The sequence below is a fragment of the Podarcis raffonei genome, chromosome Z, assembly GCF_027172205.1.
Source record: "Podarcis raffonei isolate rPodRaf1 chromosome Z, rPodRaf1.pri, whole genome shotgun sequence".
NCBI lineage: Eukaryota > Metazoa > Chordata > Lepidosauria > Squamata > Lacertidae > Podarcis > Podarcis raffonei.
Window position 1 is genome coordinate 21,826,000 of NC_070621.1, and position 24,113 is coordinate 21,850,112.

The 24,113-nt window shown below is 41.6% G+C and overlaps 1 protein-coding gene across 1 annotated transcript; it reads left to right on the plus strand.

Annotated features, from left to right (window-relative positions):
- The first annotated feature begins 1,271 nt into the window (after nt 1–1,271).
- Nucleotides 1,272–24,112, plus strand: PGK1 (phosphoglycerate kinase 1). Its single transcript, XM_053374447.1, has 11 exons — nt 1,272–1,450; nt 6,079–6,129; nt 7,525–7,680; nt 7,800–7,944; nt 12,207–12,310; nt 13,671–13,790; nt 16,667–16,781; nt 18,414–18,593; nt 18,827–19,004; nt 19,877–19,975; nt 23,639–24,112. The coding sequence occupies exons 1-11, from the start codon at nt 1,386–1,388 to the stop codon at nt 23,677–23,679; spliced, it is 1,254 nt and encodes a 417-aa protein (XP_053230422.1). The 5' UTR covers nt 1,272–1,385; the 3' UTR covers nt 23,680–24,112.
- Nucleotide 24,113: the final 1 nt, after the last annotated feature.

Below are 24,113 nucleotides of genomic sequence, written 5' to 3' on the forward strand. Positions count from 1 at the left end.
TTATTGTATTGTTATGTTATGTTTTTGTGGTTATAAAAAATTCCTTAATAAAAATATTATTAAAAAAAAAAATTCCGGGTTTCACTGCTTGCGCATGCGCAGAAGCGCCAAATCACGCTTCGTGCATGCACAGAAGCAACAAATCACGCCTTGCACCTGTGCAGATATGGCGCTCAGGTTGCAGGCTTTTCATGTTGCGAATGGGCCTCTGGAACGGATCCTGTTCACAACTGTATTTAAATGTAAAATGCTGCATCCTGTATTAATACAGTTTTGTCTTGTATTTCAGGCCTTTCTCTCCCCCCACGCCAAATTAGGGGTCCTCTCCAAATGCATGTGTTTGAAAAGGTGTGTGAAAGGTCATGCATTTAAGCTCTGGGTAGCCAAGGGCAGACAGATTTACAAATTCATGCGTATGTGTGTGCGCCTGCGCGCGTGACACAATTCAGAGAGGACCTCCTTTTGGGCTGCAATAAATTGTCATGGGTCGCTTTGAAGTCACTTCAGCAGCAAAAACCGTTCCCCAACCGCCCCGCTTTTTGCAGGAACGAAGGTGGCAAACCTCGGTGCGGGGCTCCAAGATCCAAACCCACTCTCATCCCTCCGAGGAGGGGAATTAAGGACCCGGCCAGTAGCCCATCTAGTACAGTACACTCCTCTTCCATTGCCTAACGGGATGCCTGTGGGAAACCCGCAAGCAGGACTTTGAGCACAGCTTTCAGCAACTGGCATTCAGAAGCATTGCTTGCCTCCTTCGTGACCAGTAGCCGCCGACAACTTATTTATCCCCCGTTTATTTCCCCAACCCTCTTCTAAAGCCATCCAGGTTGGTGGCCATCACTACCTCCTGAGGGAGTTTAGCTGCTTCTTTTTCTCCCCACATCGTTTTCTTGAGTGTCCCAGAGATCCAGTGTGAGGAGGGAAGAAACACTTCCTCCGTCGATTCCCCTCTGTCACTCTTCTCTGAACCTTTCAATTATATACACGTGTGTATGTTTGTGCTTGTATAACGTGGCAGGGGGGACACATTGGGTACCCCGCGAGGGCAGCCAGTCCCCTCAGTCGACGAGGAGGACCAGATACCCAACCGCTCTTCTCCCCTCACGGGCTTCCCGCCCTTTCTGAGCCATTGCTGCGTGCGAGACGTGACCACCGCGCCGCCAGCCGGTGCCCCGGTTCCCCCACCCACTCCGAGATTGATGCGACCCTCTGAGCCAATCCTCGGCGCGGGTGGCGCTGCCCGGCCAATCCCGAAGCCGGTGGTAGGCGGGGCTCCGGTCGACACGCTCAGGTCACCACAGCGCTAGCTCGTCCTCCCTCCTCCTCTTTCTCTTGCTGCCGGCGAACGAGGAAGAGGTTGCAGTTTGTTTGCTCCTGCTGCGAAAATGTCTCTCTCCAACAAACTCACCCTGGACAAAGTGGACGTGAAGGGCAAGCGCGTGGTCATGCGGTGAGCTGCTTTCGCTGCTTCTTTTTCGTCGTAGGCCTGCACCGCAGGGCTGGGTGCAAAACTGGGTAGCCTGGTGTGGTGGGCTGGTGGGAGCGGAAGGAAAAGCAACGCATCTTCAAGAGGGTTTGGCGGGGGGGGGGAGGTTGGCTTACCTCTTCGCATTTATATATGTGCAATGTGTATTGAGGTTTTCAGTTAAGTGGTGGCAAAGCAAGTGATGTAAGAATTAGAACGTAAATGAACATAAACCGTTATGGGTTGGGTTTATTTTTATGGTAACGTTCACTGAGGCTTTCAATTAAGTACTGGCGAAGCAGATAATGTTAGGGGGAGAAACAAACAGTTGTATTTATATCCCACCTTCCCCAGCCCCCTCCGAAGAGATCTAGGTAGTTTTCTCTAATCTCATTTTATCCCCCCAACAACCCTGCGAGGTAGGCCGAGAGGCAGCGACTGGCTCAAGGTCACCCAGTGCTCTTTATGGCTGAGCAGGGAGTTCAACTCTGGCCTGCCAGAAGGCCTACCTAGTGCAACACTTCAAACACTACAACACAGTGACTTGCATCTGCTGCTGAACTTTTCAGCCATCACAGAATATTTACATGGCGTATCAGACCCCCCCCCCCTTTTGCAATGGCATATATCTACTTTGGGGTCAAAATGGCCTTAAGCCCCATAGTTACCCACGTGGGAAGGAGCAGTATTGTGGAATGATTAGCATAAACCCATTACAGTATAGAAAAGTAGTAAAGCGCTGTCTTTTAGGTGCTAATCATAAAGTCACAGGATCAGGAAACCATAAAAACTCTAGTTTCTGTTTTAATTAAGATGTTACACATCTTATGCTGTGTATTCTGAACATGGTTACTTATAATTGAACACAGTGGGGACAAAATTATGCTATTTGATTCCAAATCCGGGAGAACTGGACTGTGATTATGTTTTGTAGGACTTCTAAAAATAAAGTATTAACTTATACTAACAGTGCTTAATAATCACTGTACAAATCACTATACACGTTGCTAATACAGGATGCACATAGTAAACCTTTTTCCGCTTGCAGGTGCATATTTTATTCATAGCTTGTTGGCTTCTTTGGCTTGTGTCACTAATTTCAACCCCACCCTCAGCAATAAGACTCTGAGAATTGCAGTGATTCCTATCAGGCACAGGAAAGGAGTTGTAGGTGGTTCCGTTATCCAGAAGTAATACTGAGCTCCCTATAGTCAATTAAACCAAGGACAACTTCAAAGCAAGATCTTAATTTTCATTTCAGCATCCCTTTGGGTGTTGCAAACTGCATAGAACTATATTTTCATGCATAGTATATTATAATTTCAGAAATGTGCTTTAATTAAGCTATTTATTTCAACTAATATTAAAGAGGGCTTTTCATTTAGTCCAGCATTTGATTGACAGGGAAAGTTGTAAATGCCAAACTATTCCAAGCCTGGCAAGAGATCATAGGTGGGGGCTGGAGTCTAAAATCCAAGCTAAGGAACTGTATGCCTACAGAGCGTAATCAAAATTAGAAGAGGGAAAGTCAGTTGCATCTAAACTTTGTAGTACTACCTTATTAAAAGCAGAAGTCAGTCAAACCAGAATTTTGAGCTGAGGCAAGTACTTTAATTTCAGGTATTGAGTTGTAAGCCTCAAAAAAAGACTTTAAACTGCCATGAAAAATTTGTTATGAAATAGTTTGCTACTCATACCGCATGTGTGTGGGTATTTTATTGTCTCCAAACCTTGTATATGTGTATTATAAAAGTCTCCAGTATTTTTTTTTCAAGGTCATTGAGGTTAAGCAAAGGCATTTCATTTTGTTATTCATATTTCAGTTTCTTCCTTGAAGATAGTGACAGTTTCTCTCTTAAACCTTTGTGAAACTTTCAGTGGAACACTTTCACTTTTCTACATTTTTTATACATCTATCCCAAAGACTTGCATTACCAAGTGACCTTAATGTCATGGGCATTCTTTCATTCATACCCTGTTTTTCCAAGCATCTTCCATTGTGGTAATAGTTGCCAGCTTGCAGTCTGGTCACTGACTCCACCTTTATTCACTGTGAAGACACTTGTGCTGCACACAAACTAAGGAGATTGGTGAGCAGGGCCTCCCACTTGATACCCTGTGTAGAGATGTTCAATGGCCTGTTTGTGTTTATGCAGGCCAATGGATACAACTACATAGGTGCAAAGTTCAGGCAGAGAAACTCTGGCTTTTATCATCTTTAGTTAGCTGCTTACCCCTGTTCTGCTTGTGCCTCCTCATTAACTGAGGTACCAGATCTTCAAAGATAAAAGAATTTCATTCTGGCTGCGAGGTGATAACCCTAGTTTGTGCATGAAATTTATTTTCTCTATTGGTTCAGTGTTGTGCTCTAAATTGCCATCTGATTTATAGCTGGATGACTAGAGCATCAAAAGCATGGAGCTATTTATTTATTATTTTATTTATTCAATTTGTATGCCACCCTTCATCCAAAGATCTCAGGGCAGTCCACAGCATATAAATACAAAATAAAAACACAAAATACATAATAAAAGCTTACCCTCTATATACTGTGGCCATCAGTCCAATTCTCCCACCAGTCCTCCACATTTACCATCTAACTTAATGATAGCAGAATGTTATATACCAAAGCATGTTATTTATGGAGAAATCTAGAAAAGAAATGATTTGCTCCTGCGTTTATTTCGTGCCTTTAAAACTTGGGGAATGTTATTCTAAAAATCTTACATTGCTTAAAACAAAATCTAGTCCTGTTAATCGTACTGTAATGTGTTCTGTTCTGCCAGTTGCTGTATTATGCAACATGACTTCCTGTCTCCTTCAGCTTTGGGGCACAGCATGCTTTGTAGAAATGGCTTCTGAGGCTCTTCCTGCTCTTCTGTCTGTTGGGCAGGCTACATCATGCGGGCCTTTGCTGAGTAATCTCCCTGCGTAGGCATGTGAGATGAGTGTTTCTGGAATCACCGTTTGCTATTGAATCTACGTTTTGTACAGTGTGCTGGCTGAATCAAGCAGGCCTCTTATAAAATCCAAACCTTGTACATGGTTGCTAAATGCTTGAGACAAATGCTTGCTAAATGTTATGTGCTTGTTTTTGACATCCCAGGTGATGGAAGCCCTAAAGTTTTGTTAGAATTATCTTTTTTAATAAAAGTTTTATTTTATAACATTTTGCTAGAATTGCCAAGCATCTGTGATCAGGGAGATTGTATACAGCACTTAAAATAGTAGTTTACACAAAAGTGGGGCAGTAGTTTACTAAATAAATAATTAAATGGTAATTGCAATCCCAGATGGTAATCCCAGAGTATTTAGGTTGACCCAAGGCAATCATACAAGCTTGATAAGTGACTTGATCCTAGATTTTCTGTATAAAAGCCCATTGCTTTAGTCACAGCCAAGCCTCAGATGCTGCATCCTTCCTGGATTATTATTATTTTACAACAGTATAGCTAAAGCAGTTTGTGAAGGAAAATAAGGGATTATAACAGATATTGAATATGATTGCACTCCGTGTTTACCTTGCCTGTAAAACTCGTATTGTGTCTAGGTGGCTTTTGTGCCTCTCAAACCCCTACCCTTCCTGGTTATGGAATGGGTGTTAGAACATTTTTCTCCTATTCTCTGCCTTTCTCTTTGAATTCAACCTTTGCTTTCTAGTCAAGGGCATCTCTGTTAATACTTGATAACTTAGATATTCATAACTGGTCACTTTTGTTTTAGGCCAGGGGTGGCCAACCTGTGACATACCCACAGGTATTGTTGGACTGCAGCCTTCATCATCATTGGCCATGCTAACTGGAGTTGATGGAACTTGGGGCCCAACAACATTCTGGTGTTCTCATTCACATAGTAATGAATTCTAAACTTTTGCCTGCCTAGGGGTTGAACAGTAGCAGAAGCCTCCAGCAGGAAATACAGCTGGCTTATATAGCCTTGTTCATGAGTGTTGAAGCTGTCTCAGCATGATTTACTCATTTGCAAAATTTCCTTTCCAAGGAGCTCTTTGTTGTGTACATGGTTCTCCCCCTCATTTTATCCCCACAACAATCCCGCAATGTGAATTAGACTGAGTGAGTGACTGGCCCAAGCTCACATAGTGAGCTTCATGGCCAAGTGGAGACTTGAGCCCTGGTCTCCTAGGTCCTAGTCAGACACACTGATGATTATGCCATGCTGGCTCTGAAAGTGGATTAATTCACTCAAGAAGCCTCTGAAACAGAACAGCTCTTGCAAAACCCTTTTGCAAGCCTTTTTCTTTTTGCAACAGGTTTACCCAAAGTGATTCAGCACAGTTAGGCTTTTCCCTTCACATGGTCTCATGCTCCACCACTGGACCCTGGTTTTGAAATTTATATCCCTGGTATAGAGAAGAGAAGCTGCATGGATTTAAGAGCCTTTGAGTGCTGTACCAACCAACACAGCAGGGGAAGGGAGTAGTGCAGTAATACTGTGACAGCTCTCCCTCTCCACTCACCCCATCCAAGTGCAGCTTTTGCTGCAGCTTCTTTTTTAGTATCTTGCCTGTTTTGGGACATTAACAACAGTGTCCAGTAATTAATGATGTTTGTGTGAACAACTTGCATTGAAACATTTCTGTCCCATTTTTTTAGGGTTGACTTCAATGTTCCAATGAAGGACAACAAAATAACCAACAACCAAAGGTAAGAGTCCCCTGCAAATTCCAAGTAGGGCATATGCTTAGTCATTCCTTGCTTAGTGATTCTACTAGACTGTGACTCAGTGAAAGAAAAAGAAAAAAGTACTTTCCTCAGATGAGGTTTCAGGACTGATGCCCTGATATTTCCAGGTAAGATACTGAGGTACTGATGATGTGAAACATGTCTTGGGCTCATTCTGTCCTGCCAAGCTAGATTTAGGGCCATAGCTCAGTGGTAGAGCATCTGCGTTGCAAGCAGAAGTTCCCAGGTTCATACCTGAACGGTATCTCCAAGTGGGGTTGGGAGAGACTCCCTTCCTACAATCCTGGAGAGTTGCTGCTAGTTAGCGTAGACAATACTGAATTAGATGTACCAGTTGGCTGGCTTTGTATAAGGCAGCTTTCTATTTGAATCTACTGCTAGTCAAAGTTGATATCAAGATTGCCTCTGATTAAAGGCAGCTCATCATACCAGCTTCATGTTTCCTGCTAATGCTGTGCTAGGCTTGAGGGGGCTTGAGCAGGAGAGGTGTGTTCGAGACCATTGGTCTCCTAGCAGCTCACACTTGCATTGTACTTTAGGAGAGGCCTCTCCACACACCTTTTTGAATTTGACCACTGCTGGTGTATTGTTTTGCCTTCTGTTGGCCGGGAGGAAAGAAAGGGGCAAGACAGGGCCAAACAGGGAGAAAAACTTGAGGCAGGATCTGTACTTAGGAGCTCTGCGACCTGTCTCGCTTGAAGCAGGTCCCCTCTTGCAGGCTGTGGTTCTAGTAGCAAGAAGCCCTACTGACCTCTGTAACTGTTGGATGTGCCTCTTTTTCTCTGGATTGATATTTTAAAACAGGATTAGAAATTATTTTATTGAGAATGAGGATAAAAAACACTTATCCGCTGCAGAACATTCATTCCAGAGTAGCTAACTAGGCATTGCCACAGCATTTTCTTTTTAACACAACCACCCAAAAGGGGCTATATATTATTTCGACTTGTATATTCAGCCTTTCTGCATTTTGAGTAGTTATTGCACCAAACGGATAGTCTGTGCACCAAGCAAGTTAATGGCTGCAAAGATTTTAATGGTATCAAACTGATCCATCTTTAACAGGACTAGTGAAACATTTGTTACAGTCCCATACATGGTAAAGTGATAGTGACCAAGGCAGTTTGTATTGTAGGGAGCAGTTAGTGTGGTATAGCAGCTGATGAGGGAGAATATTTCTACCTTGGTGAGGTAGGAATGAAGAGGTTAATGGGATCTATTACTTCCTGATTCTAATAACCCTTGATTCTGTAGCTGATGTGCATAATCTCTCATTTAAAACCATGATCTGTTGATGTAGCTTAGATGCCGCAGGAACTGCTGTGGGAACCTTCTGTTCTTCTATTTTCGTTGCAGAATCAAGGCAGCTGTCCCAAGCATCAAGCATTGCTTAGACAATGGAGCCAAGTCTGTGGTGCTGATGAGTCACCTGGGCCGGCCTGATGGGGTTCCTATGCCGGACAAATACTCCTTGAAACCAGTAGCAGCAGAGCTCAAAGCTTTGCTAAGCAGGTATGGCACGATGACATTACAGACTGACTAGAAAGAGGTGCTTTGAATGATAATTTGTTGTGAAGCATTCTTATAATTGGTAAACTGAGGCTATACATTTATCTGGGAATTGTCTCCAGGGATGTCATGTTCCTGAATGAGTGCGTGGGTGCAGAGGTGGAAGCTGCTTGCGCTAATCCTGCAACTGGCTCAGTCATTCTTCTGGAAAACCTCCGATTCCATGTAGAAGAGGAAGGGAAGGGAAAGGATGCTTCAGGGAACAAGGTGAGACGTCTTGTGTTCTGCTTTCTCTACTGCATCACTTCTGGGTGCTTAAATTGTGCCACTCTCATGTAGATGTTTCCACAAAGTTACTAATAGTTCATGCTCTCAGATGGCGTTAGAGTTAGAAATTGATACATGCCACCCCAATCTCCCAAGTGGTGAGAGAATCCAGGGGTTCTAGGTGATTCTCCAAGGTTCAATTTTCTTGGAATGAAGGCAGCAGTGACTGTGGTGTCCTTGGGATATATGGTTTTATTTGCACCAATATAGGTATCATTCCTTTTATGCAGGGGTTATGTTCAGGGAGTGACATGCATACACCAAAGCATATGTATACCAACCACCCGCTTGGAGTTGCCCCCACACAAGCAATCTATTATCTATTATCTGTAACCCTTTTCCTTGATATGGTTACAAAGACAACTTGTAGCAACTAGCATGAAGAGATGCTCAGCTGAGCGTTTAAGCCTGATATGTAAATAATTCACAGGAGATTGATGATATGCATATAAGTATAGAGCAGTGCATGAGTGCTGATTAACCATCTTGTGCCCAGAGAATGAAGGAAGAATGCTGGCTAAATAACTAAAATCACTGTTTAAGGCTGTGGTACCCAAAGCGGGTGGCGCTGTGGGTTAAACCACAGAGCCCAGGACTTGCCGATCAGAAGGTCGGCGATTCAAATCCCCGCGATGGGGTGAGCTCCCGTTGCTCAGTCCCTGCTCCTGGCAATCTAGCAGTTCGAAAGCACGTCAAAGTGCAAGTAGATAAATAGGTACTGCTCCAGCGGGAAGGTAAACGGTGTTTCTGTGCGCTGCTCTGGTTCACCAGAAGCGGCTTAGTCATGCTGGCCACATGACCCAGAAGCTGTACGCTGGCTCCCTCGGCCAATAAAGCGAGATGAGCGCCGCAACCCCAGAGTCGATCACGACTGGACCTAATGGTCAGGGGTCCCTTTACCTTTACCTTTTACCCAAAGTGGATGGTACTTGGGGTGGGGGTGCTAATAGGCAGTGGACTGCTGGAGGTATAAATGACTATCAGACTTTGAAATAACTAGTATCACTGGATCAAGATCATCAATTTGAATTAACTACACTAAATAATTTTAATTGGATTTTAAATACATGTGCAATTAATTGTTACCGTTTTGAATGTTACTGGGTGATTCTCTTCCTTAGTGGGTTGTGCAAACCACTATTTTGAGTACTGCTTTTTATAGGTTAGGGTGGGGAGTTACTGGAACCATAGGGTTGGCGGTCTGAAATGGTTTGGGAAACACAGGTTTATGGGTATGTTTTTGCAGGAAATATCTTCAGCAAGAGCATGTGAGAAGCATGTTTCCCTTCTCCGCTCAGTTAATGCTGTGATTTGTTCATAGGCTTTTTGAACCCTGTTAACTGGGACTGGCAAAACCTTTGAATCCAGATGCCACACTCTGCTTGGGCAGCCGCTTGGGTATCCATACCTCTTGACATTTTAATGAAGGTCGCCATGACCATTTGGTTTCTTTTCTTAGCACCTCTGACCCTATTAAGACTTGAGTCTTGGCTCCTTTTCGATGCAGCCACAGTGATATATAGTACAGTGTCCTTTTTTAGGTTGATACAGAACACCACACTGTGCTATAAAAGCACATGCAAATTAACTTCTCAAGATGAAGAGCTTGAATTTAGAGATTCCAGCTTCAGCCTCTTGGCACAATCCTTTCGTCCTCATCTCCAGTCGAAAGTAACTGTCAAGTTACCTTGCATTTACACTTTTAACACTTGTTCCCATGGTCCCATTTTTTTCTTAAGACCCTGGCTTCCCTTTTTGTTGTCTACCTCTCTTCTATTCTTGAAATATTGGGATAGTATTGCCTGTATCACTGAAATGTAATTATTTACTTGCAAAATTTTCTATGCTGCCAATATTAAGAAAAAAGTTTGTGTTGTGAACAGCATAAAATAAGTTATAGAACTACTTATCAGGAGGAATAATCCTCAGTGAATGTAGAATATTTGGAATTGCCCATTTGGGTGCAATTCATCTTTTGAGAGGATTTCCATCTTAAATTACAGAAAAGCTAAGTATTTGCTCTTGTTGTGCACTTTAAGTATGGCTTGTTTCTCATTGTTTGCCTGCTTTAGTATGTTACCTTGGAGAAGCAACAGGAAAGGTGGCTGCCTCAACAAGCCTGAGCTGAATAAACGGCAGATGCCTTAGAAATGCTGCAGCAAACACTTAAGATGTGTTGCGCCTATGTGCTGTGCTGGTGACTTAATCAGGAGCTAAAGGAGAATGGATTGCACATACTTCCTATTCTGCTAGCTGCCACTGGCTGTAGTAGAGACAGTTAAACTAAGTACATAAAGCTGATCAGCTGAGGAGATGAAGCAGCAATTGATTGTATTAGTTTAAACCAATAATAATAATAGATTTTTTCCCCTCCTCAAGGTTAGAGGAATGCTACAGATCTGTACTGCCTATATGCAACTGTTAGTTGGCAGTGTTTCCTGCTGCTTCCGAGTCTTGAAACAGGATTATTTTTAAGATCCCTACCTCCACTGCCATATGAGCAGAGGCTTTGGCAGGTTGAACTGCACAACTCAACCAAAGCCATACTGGATATTTGTTTGTTTGTTTGTTTGTTTGTTTCATTTATATCCCACCTTTTTCTCCAAGGAGCTCATTTAATCCCTGTAACAATGTTGTGAGGTAGGCTAGGCTAGTAGGGAATTGAACCCAGGTATCCCAGTTCCTAGTCTAACCACTACACCACACTGCTTCTCAGTGTGTTGTTGGCCAAGAAGGCTGAAGAGAGTTTGTTTGTTTGTTTGTTTGTTTGTTTGTTTGTTTGTTTAACTAATTGGTTGCTTAACAAGATAACTCAAAAGCATAGCACCTACTTTGAGACCAGCATAAAAGAAAAAACCAAGAAAAATCTAGAAGACAATCCTATTTTTAAAAGGCAAGATTAAAACATCCCACTCTCTGAAGGAGGCCATACATAATTAAAAGCCAGAAAAGAAAAACTTTTTATGCGTGAAGCTAGCATTTCGAAAGCACGTCAAAGTGCAAGTAGATAAATAGGTACCGCTCTGGCGGGAAGGTAAACAGCTTTTCTGTGCGCTGCTCTGGTTCACCAGAAGCGGCTTAGTCATGCTGGCCACATGACCCAGAAGCTGTACGTCGGCTACCTCAGCCAATAAAGCGAGATGAGTGCCACGGCCCCAGAGTCAGTCACAACTGGACCTAATGGTCAGGGGTCCCTTTACCTTTTATGTTATGGTGCCAGACAAGTCTCAGGGAGAGCATCCCACAAGCACAGAGCCACCACTGAAAAGGCCTGTTCTCATGTTGCCACCCTCTGAACCTCCTCTGGAGGGGGCACCTAAAAAGGGCTTCAGATTATCATTGCAAGGTCCAAATCGGTTCATATGGAGAGAGGTGGTCCTTGAGATACTGAGTCACATAAGACTTTAAGAGCTTTGCCCTGTTTTTAATGGGAGAGTTAGCAGGCAGAGTCTATTTGCCTTTGACTAGTTCAAAATGTGATTGTGTTGTTGATGATGATGATGATGATGATGATGATGTTTAAGTTGCAAAAATACTGTGTGCATTCATTCTGATTCATTAATAAACTGTTTTGCTCTTTCAAGAGGCAGAAGGGGAGTCACATCCTCTCTTAATTTTTTTATAATGAACATTTATCAGAGTAGAATCTGCACCCCTTCCAGAATGGCTTTCACTAGCCTAGAAAAGAGAAGAGCTCTGATCTTTGCATTGAATGAGAACCACCTTGTGGTGGAAGCAATATGATGAGCTGTTCTTCTGTACATAGTTCAGAAACGGCACAGAAATGTGGCCCATTCTCCTAGTGAACTGTTTTGAGGTTTCATTGCAGTCAACCTGTATAAAGTTTGCTACATAAAATAAATGAAACAACCTGTACAGAAGTGCTTAATGATGATGGCATTTTAATGAAGCTTAAAACTCACCTGTCTTCCTTATTTTTTTGTACTTTTCGTATGTACTGCATTCACTTTCCATTTTTTAAATACTGCTGTCAAGATGAGAGTTTACATGTGTGCTCAGAGGCATTTAAAATACATCTTATACCAGGAGATCAACTGTTGTGATTACTGGATGGAAAGGTTCCCTACCCTGCCCAGGAAAAGCTCTTAACAATTCTATTTAAACAGTGATTTGGTGGCTTCTAATGCCCATTGATAAAGTAACTAAAACTGGTGAGTTTTTAATTCTCTTTCTCTTCCCAGATCAAGGCTGATCAAGCAAAGGTTGATGCTTTCAGAGTGTCACTTTCTAAACTTGGAGATGTTTATATCAATGATGCTTTTGGAACTGCACACAGAGCTCACAGGTATGTAAGCCTCTGACTTTTATTTTGTCATGGCTGGGCTTCTATCTGTTTCAGAGACTGGCTTTTAACAAAGTGCTTTACAAAGGGCTTTACAAAGAAAAACGCATTAACATTATCAATAAAAGACAGTAAAAACAGGTAAATAATAAACTAAAAACAGATTGAAACACATGTAACTTCTGCAGGACTAGATGGGCTCACCTAAACAAAAATGGGAAACTGTCGTGTGATGGGCCAATGGCCGTAATAAAGTTCAATACAATACAATGTTTTTAAGATGAGCTGGAAAGAGTATAGCGAAGGTACCTGCCTGATATGAGTAGGCAGGGAGTACCAGGGTATAGGTTTTTGCCACACTTACAACACAGAGAATTATGTGGCACCTGTAACAGCACCCATTCCACAGAACTTTAGGTTTGGATTCTCACCATTATCACAGAATCCTTTCAATCTTTTATGAAATACACAGTGATATTTGCTTTATTAACAATGTAGTATTGTTTGCTTTATGCACTGAAAACAGCTTTATATGGGCTCAGTTTTACTCAGACTGCTGAGTTGTATATTCTACTAAGCAGCTGCATTACATTGACACCCAGTGGGATGGAAAATTTTGACTGCCATAGGCCTTGGATACTCCTTGATTCGGTTTTGAAAACTAAGTTTGCCAAGGTATGAGAAGTGTGTTTCTGTCATGCACATGTTTTAAATCTATATCCTTTGTCAAGTTGCAGAAATAACTTTCAGGTTTTGCCATGCAGCCTCTAAAAAACCACTCTTCATTTAACAAAGCAAAACTCTGGTGATGGATCTTTTCACTTCCCTTTTCCCAGAATTTCACCCAGTAGCATAAAATGGGTATTCCATATTGAAAATGTTTTTTTAAAAAAGTTCCTTACAGAATCTGCAGATCATGTGCCTGTTAGATCAGAAAAAAATATCTGGACTTTTGTTATCTCATAACCTAAAAGTATCTAGATGGAAGAGCTCAACTATTTTTATGATACAAGGCATGGTTTAATTTCTGAGGTCACACAGTGCCACCAGTATATGCAAATGCCTGGCTCATTTAAGACTATATAGAACCTTTATTCTCAATAGTGATGGAGTTCACAAGGTGGAGAAGGCTTCTGCGGTGTATCTTTGTGTTTTATGTCTGCACTTTTATTTGTTAACAAAACAATTTTTTTATGTGGACTTCTGAAGTAACATGCCTTTTACACAGTTATTTATTTGTTGCTAAATATTTGCACAGTTGTAGACTTGAAGGGTTTTGTAGCATCCATACATATAGCATCAAAAACAACAGTGGAACTCATTTTTATTGGCTGATTTGTATATTTTCTCTCCGATGTAACAGTTCCATGGTAGGTGTCAATCTGCCCCACAAAGCTGCTGGTTTCCTGATGAAGAAAGAACTGGAGTATTTTGCAAGAGCTCTAGAGAAACCAGAGCGACCCTTCCTAGCAATTCTGGGAGGGTAAGGACAAAATATATTTGCCTATATTGTTGTTTGCTTCTACCTTTATGTAAACTTGCAACTAATTGGTTTACTGTGCAAATAGTTTTACCTTCCATATTTTCAACACTATGTCTATTTCAGTAATTCTTTTAAAAAATAATATTTTTAAATTTTATTAAATGTGTAACAAACAAGCCTGAAGTAGCCCCAACAATCCAACAAAGGGGGGTGGTGGTAAGAAAAAACATTTGAGCATGATTAGGTATAAGATAAGGAGAAAATATTAAAAGAATTTGTGCAAAAAAGGCAATATGGCAGTATTCCAAGATAAGACACAGCAGATCAGAAACTCATGTATTGTAATCAAGAACTACACCACATGAAATCACATTTGGATAAGATTTGCCTGAATGTGTTGTTAAACTACAAAAATGGGCCCACATCTCCTCCAAGAACCTGAAGTTGGTGGGTCAGTTTCTCTGATATGGCTATAAATAAGGCATTTTCAAACCAGTTCATAATAGAGTACATAAAAGTGTAGAGTACAGTCAGTGCATATTGTGTCATGGGCCAAATCAGCATGTCTGTGTGTCTGCCTGTGGCTGACCTTTCCACCAAAGTTTAAAGTACAAACATAGTCCTTATTCAGCAGTGCTGTGTGTAAATTGACACTGCCTGTCGTTATGCAACTATGAGGAACTGTAGCTGGATACATGTCAGCTCCTACAGCTTCCAAGAGGCATAGTTTGATGATGTAGATGTAGATGTACAGTCTCAGAACATGCGGTCAGATGCCAGAATTCTATATGTTAAGCCTAAAATGCTGTTTTTGTCTGGAATACCCCCCCCCCCCCCGCTTTGCTTAGAAAAATGAAATTAGGGTTTTTAAAAGCATTTTTCAGGGTTTTGTTTTTTTAAGAATGCAGATTGTCACAAATGTAGTTATACAAAATCATAATCCTCATGCAAATCTCAAGGACTGCATTGCAATTAAGATTTCATTCTTATTGTGCACTGCTTTGAATCTTCCTGATTGCCCCAATTACAGCTTTCAAATGTGTATGATAAAGTACAAAGACCTGAGCTGCTTTGATGGCAAAATCTTTCTGTTCCTTTCTTCCCTGCAAAAACAAAGCAAGCTTTTGACGCTGAGCAAAGGCCCCCCTGTGGGGGCAAGCATGCAACCATGAATAATAGGGAACACAGTATCCTTGCAGCTCTTGACTTGACCAATCTCTGTTCATTTGCTGTGCTGCTGCTACCAGAAGTCCATTAAATTTCTCAATGGCGTTTCCAAAGGCCAGCCTTCCCTGTGCTGACTGGGAATGATGGGACTTGTAGTCCAAAACGCAGAGGTTGGGAGCAAGCCTGCTTCCCCCAGTTTTAAACATGTTGTGCCAACTCAATTCATAATGTTAAAAACAGTAGGTGTGCTGTTTTAATCTCTTACCTAAAACTGCAGTGTGTACAGTTGTACCTTGGCTCCTGAACGCCTTGGGAATCAAACATTCTGGCTCCCGAATGATCAAAAACAGGAAGTAACTGGGTTTTTTTTGGAAGCCGAACATTCAGTGTGGCTTCCACTATTGTTTCCAGCATGTCTGCACAATCGGAAACCAATCAGAAGCTACGCCTTGGCTTCCGAACTTTTTGGAAGTCGAACGGAGGTAGGATTGTAGACACTACATTTGGTCAGCCCATTATTGTGGGTGTCAAATGAAACCAGCTGGTGAGAAGATGGGTGATAAATTCAATAATTTATAGAGCACTTGCTTTGCATAATAAAAGTCCAGTCTAGTCCCTATCATCTCCAAGTAGGGCTGAGAGAGAACGCTGTTTGAAATCCTGGAGAATTCCTGCCAGTCCTTGGAGAGTATACTTTGCTAGATTGACCAGTGAATATGACTACTCTGACATTAATGAATCCATGCTAGTCATTTCCTGTGTTCCTATTAACCAGTGCTACCAGTACAGTTGTACCTTGGTACTTGTTGAACGGCTTGGTACTCTTGCGTTTCGGCTCCTGAACGATCGAAACCTGGAAGTGAGTGTTCCGGTTTTCAAACTTTTTTTGGAAGCCAAACATCCAATGCAGCTTCCACTGTTGTTTCCGACACACCTGCACAATTGGAAGCCAGTCGGAAGCTGCGCCTTGGTTTCTGAATTCTTCGGAAGTCAAATAGATTTTTGGAACACATTCTGTTCGAAAACCAAGGTATGATTGTAGTGCATAATGTCTTTTAGAAATAACTATTTAGAGCATTTTCAGCCAAAAAGGTTCCCAGAGTGGCTTACATACAATCAATAAAAACAAGACAGTGCCTTGTTCAGAATCCGTTTTTTTTGGGGGGGGGGTAGGGAGCAGCACACTAGAGTGGCCAGCTTTGGAGACCCTGGGTATTTTCCTTCCCACTTTGCTGCAACTTTTCCTGTTTCGCTTTGAGTTAAATTGCTTCATGCTTCTGTAAAATGAGATGAAATCCTAGTAACATCCAATGCAGTGGAAGAAGTTGGAACAAGAGTCCAACCATACCACATATTTAATAAATGTTGGATACCTCCTGTAGTTCTAGTGTTTATAGATACACATTCAAATCATTAGCCAAACCTTGATTTTTTCCCCAGGCAGGGGTGGAGAGTGGGCTTCTAACAGTTGTAACTTTATCCCCTTTTTTGCTTTAAGAGAATTATTAGATTATCATGCATATGTATCAATACATGTGACTTCCTCATTGATCAATAATTATGTATTTGTTCTCTCTATTTATTTTTCTGTATTAGGTACTGATAACAAGTGAAACTTGGCAATAGTAGGCTTGTCTACAACCCTGCTAATAAAGTGGTGCATCAACTCACATTTTTTTTTCTTCCCCTAACCTCTCTCTGTTCATCAGTGCTAAAGTTCAGGATAAGATTCAGCTGATCAAAAACCTGCTGGATCAAGTCAATGAGATGATTATCGGTGGTGGAATGGCTTTTACCTTCCTTAAAGTGCTCAAAAACATGAAGGTATGCAACCTGCAGTGTCTGCTATATATAATTTCGGTGATAAAGATGCTGATTATGTTTCCTTGACTGTTTCTTTATAACCTTTCCCCAAGCTGGTGTCTTCCATGTGTTGTGGACTGCAACTCTCATCCGCCCCAGCATCATATGGCTGTGATGGCTGAGGCTGATGGGAATTATAGTTTGAAACTTCCAGAGAACACAAGCTTGGGGAAGACTGTTCCATATGTGCAATCTTAATTGACAATAGTTTTTGAACTGCATTCTATGGCTTAAAATTTGCTAAACAGATCTGGATGCAAATTCATGAGCAAAATAAATCATGTATAACAGGACATTGGATTTGGGGGCAGGCTAGGCTGCTGGTAAAATCTATGGCTGTTGGCTGTAACTTAAACGCTCGGAGGACAAGCTGAAAATGTTTTTCCTGCAGCTTCATGTAGTTTATCTGGTGTTTTCTTATTTATATATATTTAACATAATAAAGTTATGGGATGCGGGTGGCGCTGTGGGTTAAACCACAGAGCCTAGGATTGCCAATCAGAAGGTCGGCAGTTCGAATCCCCGCCACGGGGTGAGCTCCCATTGCTCAGTCCCTGCTCCTGCCAACCTAGCAGTTCTAAAGCATGTCAAAAGTGCAAGTAGATAAATAGGTACCGCTCTGGTGGGAAGGTAAACGGCGTTTCCGTGCACTGCTCTGGTTCACCAGAAGCGGCTTAGTCATGCTGGCCACATGACCCAGAAGCTGTACGCAGGCTCCCTCGGCCAATAAAGCGAGATGGGCGCCACAACCCCACAGTCGGCCACGACTTTACCTAACATAATAAAGTATACCAACAAATGCCAAATAGAAGTAGAAAGAGATTTCTAGAACTAAACATAATTTGGATTTATTTAATTTATTATGTTAAGACTTTGTAGTGAAAAAAAGATTTTCATTACAAAGTCTTAACACAATAAATTAATATCACAAGGTTTCAAGTAACACAAAAGGATTTACATTATCCTGTTCTTTATTATTCTAGTACATTATAAAAAGACTTCATTTCTCTATGAAGACATTTGTTTGTTACCTGCCTTCTTTGGTTTTCACTATGTAAGCTTAACCATGCTTACTTACTATGTGCCTTCAGTTATACTTCAGGCACCAGGCAAAAATATTCCTCTTCACCCAGACCTTTGGCTGATTGACATCTAATGCTCTTTTAAATGTGTTATGGTAGGGGGGATTTTTGTTTTTTTCTTATATTTTTAAAGTATTTTGTGGGTTTCATGTTGTAGCTTTATGTTGTGAACCGCCCTGAGATTTACAGGTGTCAGTATACAAATTTAATAAATAATAATAGTACTAGGTCCTAGGTTTTAGTTATAAATTTCCTCAGGGTTGCTTTTCTTGATATCTTTCCCCCCGCCCTGCCCCCTTCTGGCAAATAATAATCCTGGCAGCAGTTAAGAGGTTGCATTAATTCTCTGTCCTCTGTTAGTTACAGTTTCTTTAACATACCTATATTATCTGTTGATGTTACTTGGATTTAATAATAAAAAATACCTTGCTTTCGAGATTCTGATTTGCTTTGTAGCAGTCTACACAAACATCTGTAGATAGCTACATAGTGCATTGTCTTCTGCTTCCAGATTGGCAACTCTCTGTATGATGAAGAAGGATCAAAAATAGTCAAGGACCTGATGGCTAAAGCAGAGAAGAATGGTGTACGCATCACTTTGCCTGTTGACTTCGTCACTGCAGATAAATTTGATGAGAATGCTAACACTGGAGAAGCCACTGTGGCCTCTGGGATACCTGATGGATGGATGGTAGGTTTAACTCTTGATTTCCTGCAGATGTTTTGGATTGCAGCTCCCATCATCTCCAGATAGCATAGGGTTGATGGGAGTTGCAGTCGAAAGCATCAAAGGGACCCACATGGAGAATTCTGGCTTAAAGACTGGGGAGAGGTTGGGGTGGGTGGGTTGAGGAGCTCTTCTACTTGTTTGATCTTTCTGGTGCAATGGCTGAACAGCTACCACCCTCCTCTTTTTGATCCTAGGGTTTGGATTGTGGTCCTGAAAGTGTTAAACTGTTTGTGGAAGCAGTGGGCAGGGCCAAGCTGATTGTATGGAACGGTCCAGTTGGTGTCTTTGAGTGGGACAAGTTTTCTAAAGGAACTAAAGCTGTGATGGATAAAGTTGTGGAAGTTACATCCAAAGGCACCATCACCATCATTGGTAAGAGCCACCATTCGTCTTCTTCTCCAGTTCAAATGAATAGTTTTTCAGTCTTTTGGAATACTTGATTTATTTATTTTCTCTTCATAAGAAGGGCATAAGAAGTTGCCTTATACATGGTCAGACTCTGGGACCGAGCTTTTAAGCCAGTGGTTCCCAAACATTTTGGGGCCACTGCCCCCTTGGTTTCACAAACTCATCCCCAGTACCCCCTGTCCTACCCTAACTGATTAAACATTATTCAGAAAAGCAGTTTCTACAACCCAATGACAAAGATAGTAACAATGGAATTCAAAATAGTAAAAATTAATTGTGCATTTATTCAGAATCCAACTAAAACTATTTAACTGATGAAAATGCTCCAGTGATACCAGCCTTTCAAAGTCTCATAGTCATTTTAATCTCCAATGACCCCCTTGCCTCTTAGCACACACCCCAGCAATCCCTTTGGTGCAGTGGTTTTCAGCCAGTGTGCCCCTGGGGTGCCTTTAATGATAGTCAGGGGTGCTCCAGGCAACTCTGGCCTCTGTCCCTCTTTCCTTCCCTCTGATGCCCTCTTGCTTTTATGCTTCCCAAAGGCTTGCACACCTGTTTATTGCAGCAGCCCTGCCCATAAGTTCCACAGGTGAACTTGGCATTTTTGGCAGGCGCCAAAAAGAGTATGGCAATGGCTCCTGCCTGATGTCTATAGGCAGGGAGTTCCAAAGTATAGGTCCTGCCACACTAAAATACCAGTTTCTTACAAATGCAAAAAGTATTATGTGGCACCTATCACCATGCCAGTGTATGGGGTAAGGCGACCTCGCAGTTAAGCTTCCAAATTATGCTTCCAAAACCATTTTCAGGTTCCTTGACTGTGTTTTCTTGAACAGGTGGTGGAGACACTGCTACATGCTGTGCCAAATGGAACACCGAGGATAAAGTTAGTCATGTTAGTACTGGAGGTGGTGCCAGCTTGGAACTCCTAGAAGGTAGTGTGTGTTTTCCTCCCTCTTCCTTAAAGATGTCCAGGGGATTAATTTTGTTTGTATGCTTTTTTGTACCTAGGTCATGCTTACAACTATCCACACACATGATTACTCTTCAAAGACCAGGGCCAGGTGGCTAAAGAAAATCAATGTCATGTTATACTACTGTTTGTTTCTTTAGAATTGTAAAGTTGGAAGGGACCTCAAGAGTCATCTAATCCAATCCCCTGCAATGCAGGAATCTCAGCTAAAGCATCCATGACAGATGGCCACCCAACCTCCCCTTTCAGCCCAAAGGCTCTCAAGAATAAACAGATGCATACAAATACAATAATATAAAATAATGCAAATACAATACAAATGCATATACAATACAATAAAAATAAATCTTAATATTTCAAAAGTATTGATCCATTCATTTTCCTGACAAAAAGGCAGCAGATTATTCCCAGTGAAAGACTTGAAAGCAAGAGAGAGCAGGATGAGCAGCTCCTCCTAAGGTTCTTGAGCAGGGACGTGGGGCAAGACAAGTAGAGTAGCTGGTGCCTGTGATGGTTCCAGCAGACCCCACATAGGGACCATTTTCATGACAGCTGCACTTTTGCATAACAGTATATTTGATGGTGACCAGAAAAAGGTCTACATCTCTCAAGCGCTCGGACTGAGGCCTCCATAAAACCCAGACGCAGGACATCATTTCTGGCCACATGCCTTGACTAAACAAAGGGGTGAAACTAATGTTTACTATGTGCCCCCCCCGCCGCCGCCAAAAAAAGGCTTATGCACTTAACCAAATTCATTGCCTACTCTTTCACCAGGCTCGTAATTCCAGGACTAAAGAGTTGCCCTCATATTTGCAGCTCTTTAAAAGAGCTGTCTATAATAGAAACAGTTTAGAAAATTGCTTTATATTGAGTCAGACCCTTGATCCATCTTAGCAATGTTTACACTCACTGGCAGTGGCTCCCCAAGATCCCAGCCCCACCTGGAGATGCCACTGGGGGATCAAACATGGGGCCTTTTCCATGCAAAGCAGATGGTTCACCACTGAGCTGGATTACTGTCCCGTGTCGATTTACTCAGTGTTCAATCAGCATTGTCAATGGAAGTTTTTTGTGGGTGCTGTTGTTTCATGAATGACTCTTGGGAGCTTCCTCTGGTAATTAGCTGTTTCTTAATACATGTACATTTTCCAAACCCTAGTGCCTTCCCCCTAAAAAAGAAAGAGGCGGCACTGGACTCGTCAGCTGTTGTTACCAAAAGTTATGTTCTGAAAGGGCTTTGTTTCTGTTGCCTAGGAAGTAGTGGAGAAAGGAAAAAATGCAGACCAATAAAAGGAGACCTGCAATGGTATACACACCAAAGGAAGACATTTTGGGAAATGTAGGCTTTGCTAAGTGGCACTAAACTTCAGAGTTTTAAATTGCACCAAACTCCTTTTCCTTAACTGTAGAAGAATTGTTAGGCAGCTTCAGATTGGGGAGAAAGGAATTGGATAAAAAGTCACAGATTGCAGAATTCGTTTAAAAAATAATTTTGTATTGGAGTACATCAAGCAATACAATAAAAATAATGGGTTTTACAAATACAAAAAAGCAGTGCAGTATATCTGGAGGAGACTTAGGTAAATAGAGTACTTAAGGCCATTTGGAAAGCCAAATTTCACAATGTACCATGGAGAGGGAGTCGTGTGTGTCTGTATTCATTGTAAATAAGATAAAAGTGAGTGTAACCTACCTCACAGGGTGGTTGTGAGGATAAAATGGAGAGGGAGGAGAACCATGGAGGACAGAGGGGATAGAAAGGCAATAAATGATAGCAGTGACCTGAGTTTGTCAAAAGGCCTTGCTCAAAATCTCACTGTGGCTTTTAGACCGGCTACTGCTGCCTCATTCTTACCCCCAGCCTGCCCCAGAATGATAATAGGCCTCTTTAAAAGCTTACTCAGAGGGTGCTCATGGAGAGCTTTCAGCACTTGAGGCAATTTTAATACTTTATTATCTGTCCACCTTCAGGACTGTGACTGTGCTTTCTATACAGATCAGCATTTAAAGTTTTTCACAATCCTGACTAATACCCCAGCAGCAAACTTAATGATAATAACTAAGTTGCACAGTGCAAGATGTGTATCAGAAATTCAGAGAAAAAATAAAATAATCTTAGGGTTTTAAGATGCAGCCCCAAGCATATTTATCTGGGAATATGTTTAATTGAATTAAAAGAGGTTTACCTCTGAGAAGTCTGGCACTGGATTACTCCGCTGTTCTGAAAAGAACTGTTTCTGGTTCTATGTGAAAGCACCTGTCAATTAAGCTTTTAAACCTATTTTAGTAGAAAGGTGAAAGTGTTGGCAGAATTATGGCACGATCCTAACTACATCTACTCAGAAGTAAATCCTGTTGAACTATGTGGGGATTAGGATTGCAGCTTTAGACTGCTGATGGGTTTCAGGCTTTGTAGATGTAACATCTCTGTTAACCTTTATTGGGTACCAATTAATTTCTGGGCAGAATTCAATGTGTGGGTATTTTTCCTTTTCATTAAAAAAAAACACTCATATGTGTTCTGGGTCTTTTGTTCAGCTCAAGAGCTGCATTCTCCTGGACAGCTTTCCAAGGGCCACATGGAAATCATGGGCAGCACCTGGGGCAAAACTGGGTGGAGATATTCATAGAAATTTTGCTTCTGTGCCTTAGGCTAGTTGCTCTACACACACACACAGAGAGAGAGAGAGAGAGAGACCCCTTTCTATCCTCCTTCCAAGAAAACAGACTGCATTATCAGAGCTCAAAGATACATTAAAGTCAGGCAAAAACTCTGAAGGAGGGTTTTGAAGCAGAGGAGTGTAGGTGTGTGGCCTGGGAGGGGGATTCCCAAGAGTGAGACGGAGGCAGGGAAGAATGACATTGGGCCCCCTGTCATGTATAATACTATTATTTGTATGCTGCCCTTTCACAAAAAGAATCATGCGCAGATCTACAACCACAAAAAATATGTCCCAAAATCAACCATCATGAAAATAATCTCATAGCAACATCATAGCAAATATCTATCGATAACTAAAATAACAAGGGAGCGTGGCAGTTTCACCTTGGTCCTATGAAGACTCCTGTGATGTTGCTTAAAGCTTCCAAAGGTGCAGGGGTATGTGATTCCTTGACCACCAAAACACACACACACACACACACACACACACACACACACACACACACACTGCAAGTCTCCAATCTGAAGGAAAGGTGGGGTACAGAGACTCTAAAATAAATTATTAAAAATAAACTATATTTTATGCCATAAAATTTAAATATCGCTTGACTATAAAAAAAAGTCAAAAATCTGAAGGCTGTTTACAAAAAAATAAAAACAATTATCAACAATTTTTTCCCCATTTAAAACCTTCCACATTAAAATAACAATAGACTGAAGACAGGTTAAAATACACATCAACTTTCTGAGCATCTGGACAGGCTTGTCTAAACAAGAATGTTTTTAGCAGATGCCAAAAAAAAGTACAGCAAAGACACCTGCCTGATATAAGGCAGTCATGAAAATGTCAGCCAAAGCCAGTTTCCATGTACCATCCTTTATAGATTCTTTATAAATGTGTTAAAAGATGTTCCATGATGCATCATCTTTATATGTGTTTGTCTCTCTTACGCTGTGCAGGTAAAGTTCTTCCTGGTGTGGCTGCTCTGAGCAACGTGTAGCAGTAGATGAGAGCGTGGGATGAATAAGAGCTCCCCCCTGACATGTTCCTGTGCACAGCCCTTAAAGCAACCACTGCAGCGCTTCTGTATTCGTACTGGCAGCAGAGTCAGATAAAGTAACCTGGAAAATTTACAGCAGCGTTAAAATGGCTCTTGTCTGCAGTTTACCTGATGTTGACTGTTGCCCCACCTGAATTTAGTGTTAAATGGTTTTTGTGATATTTAGAGTGGATATATTTATATATTTTTGCCTTCTTACCAAGGCCAAGTTCCCCTACTAGTTGTCAGTACCTCAAAGCAAGTTTCTTTATTCAATCTCAACAGCTTGTTTAGCTACTGCTAATTCTCACCTTTGCACAGTACCACAAGGTAGAGGGAAAATACAGATGTCAACTGCAATGTTAGCTTCTAAATAAATGTTTTGAGATGCAAAC

Coding starts and splice junctions, on each gene's coding strand:
- PGK1 (XM_053374447.1), top strand. CDS start 1,386: ATGTCTCTCTCCAACAAACTCACCCTGGACAAAGTGGACGTGAAGGGC. Junction 13,791..16,666: donor TTCCTAGCAATTCTGGGAGG/GTAAGGACAAAA, acceptor TCTGTTCATCAG/TGCTAAAGTTCAGGATAAGA. Junction 18,594..18,826: donor GGATACCTGATGGATGGATG/GTAGGTTTAACT, acceptor TTTTGATCCTAG/GGTTTGGATTGTGGTCCTGA.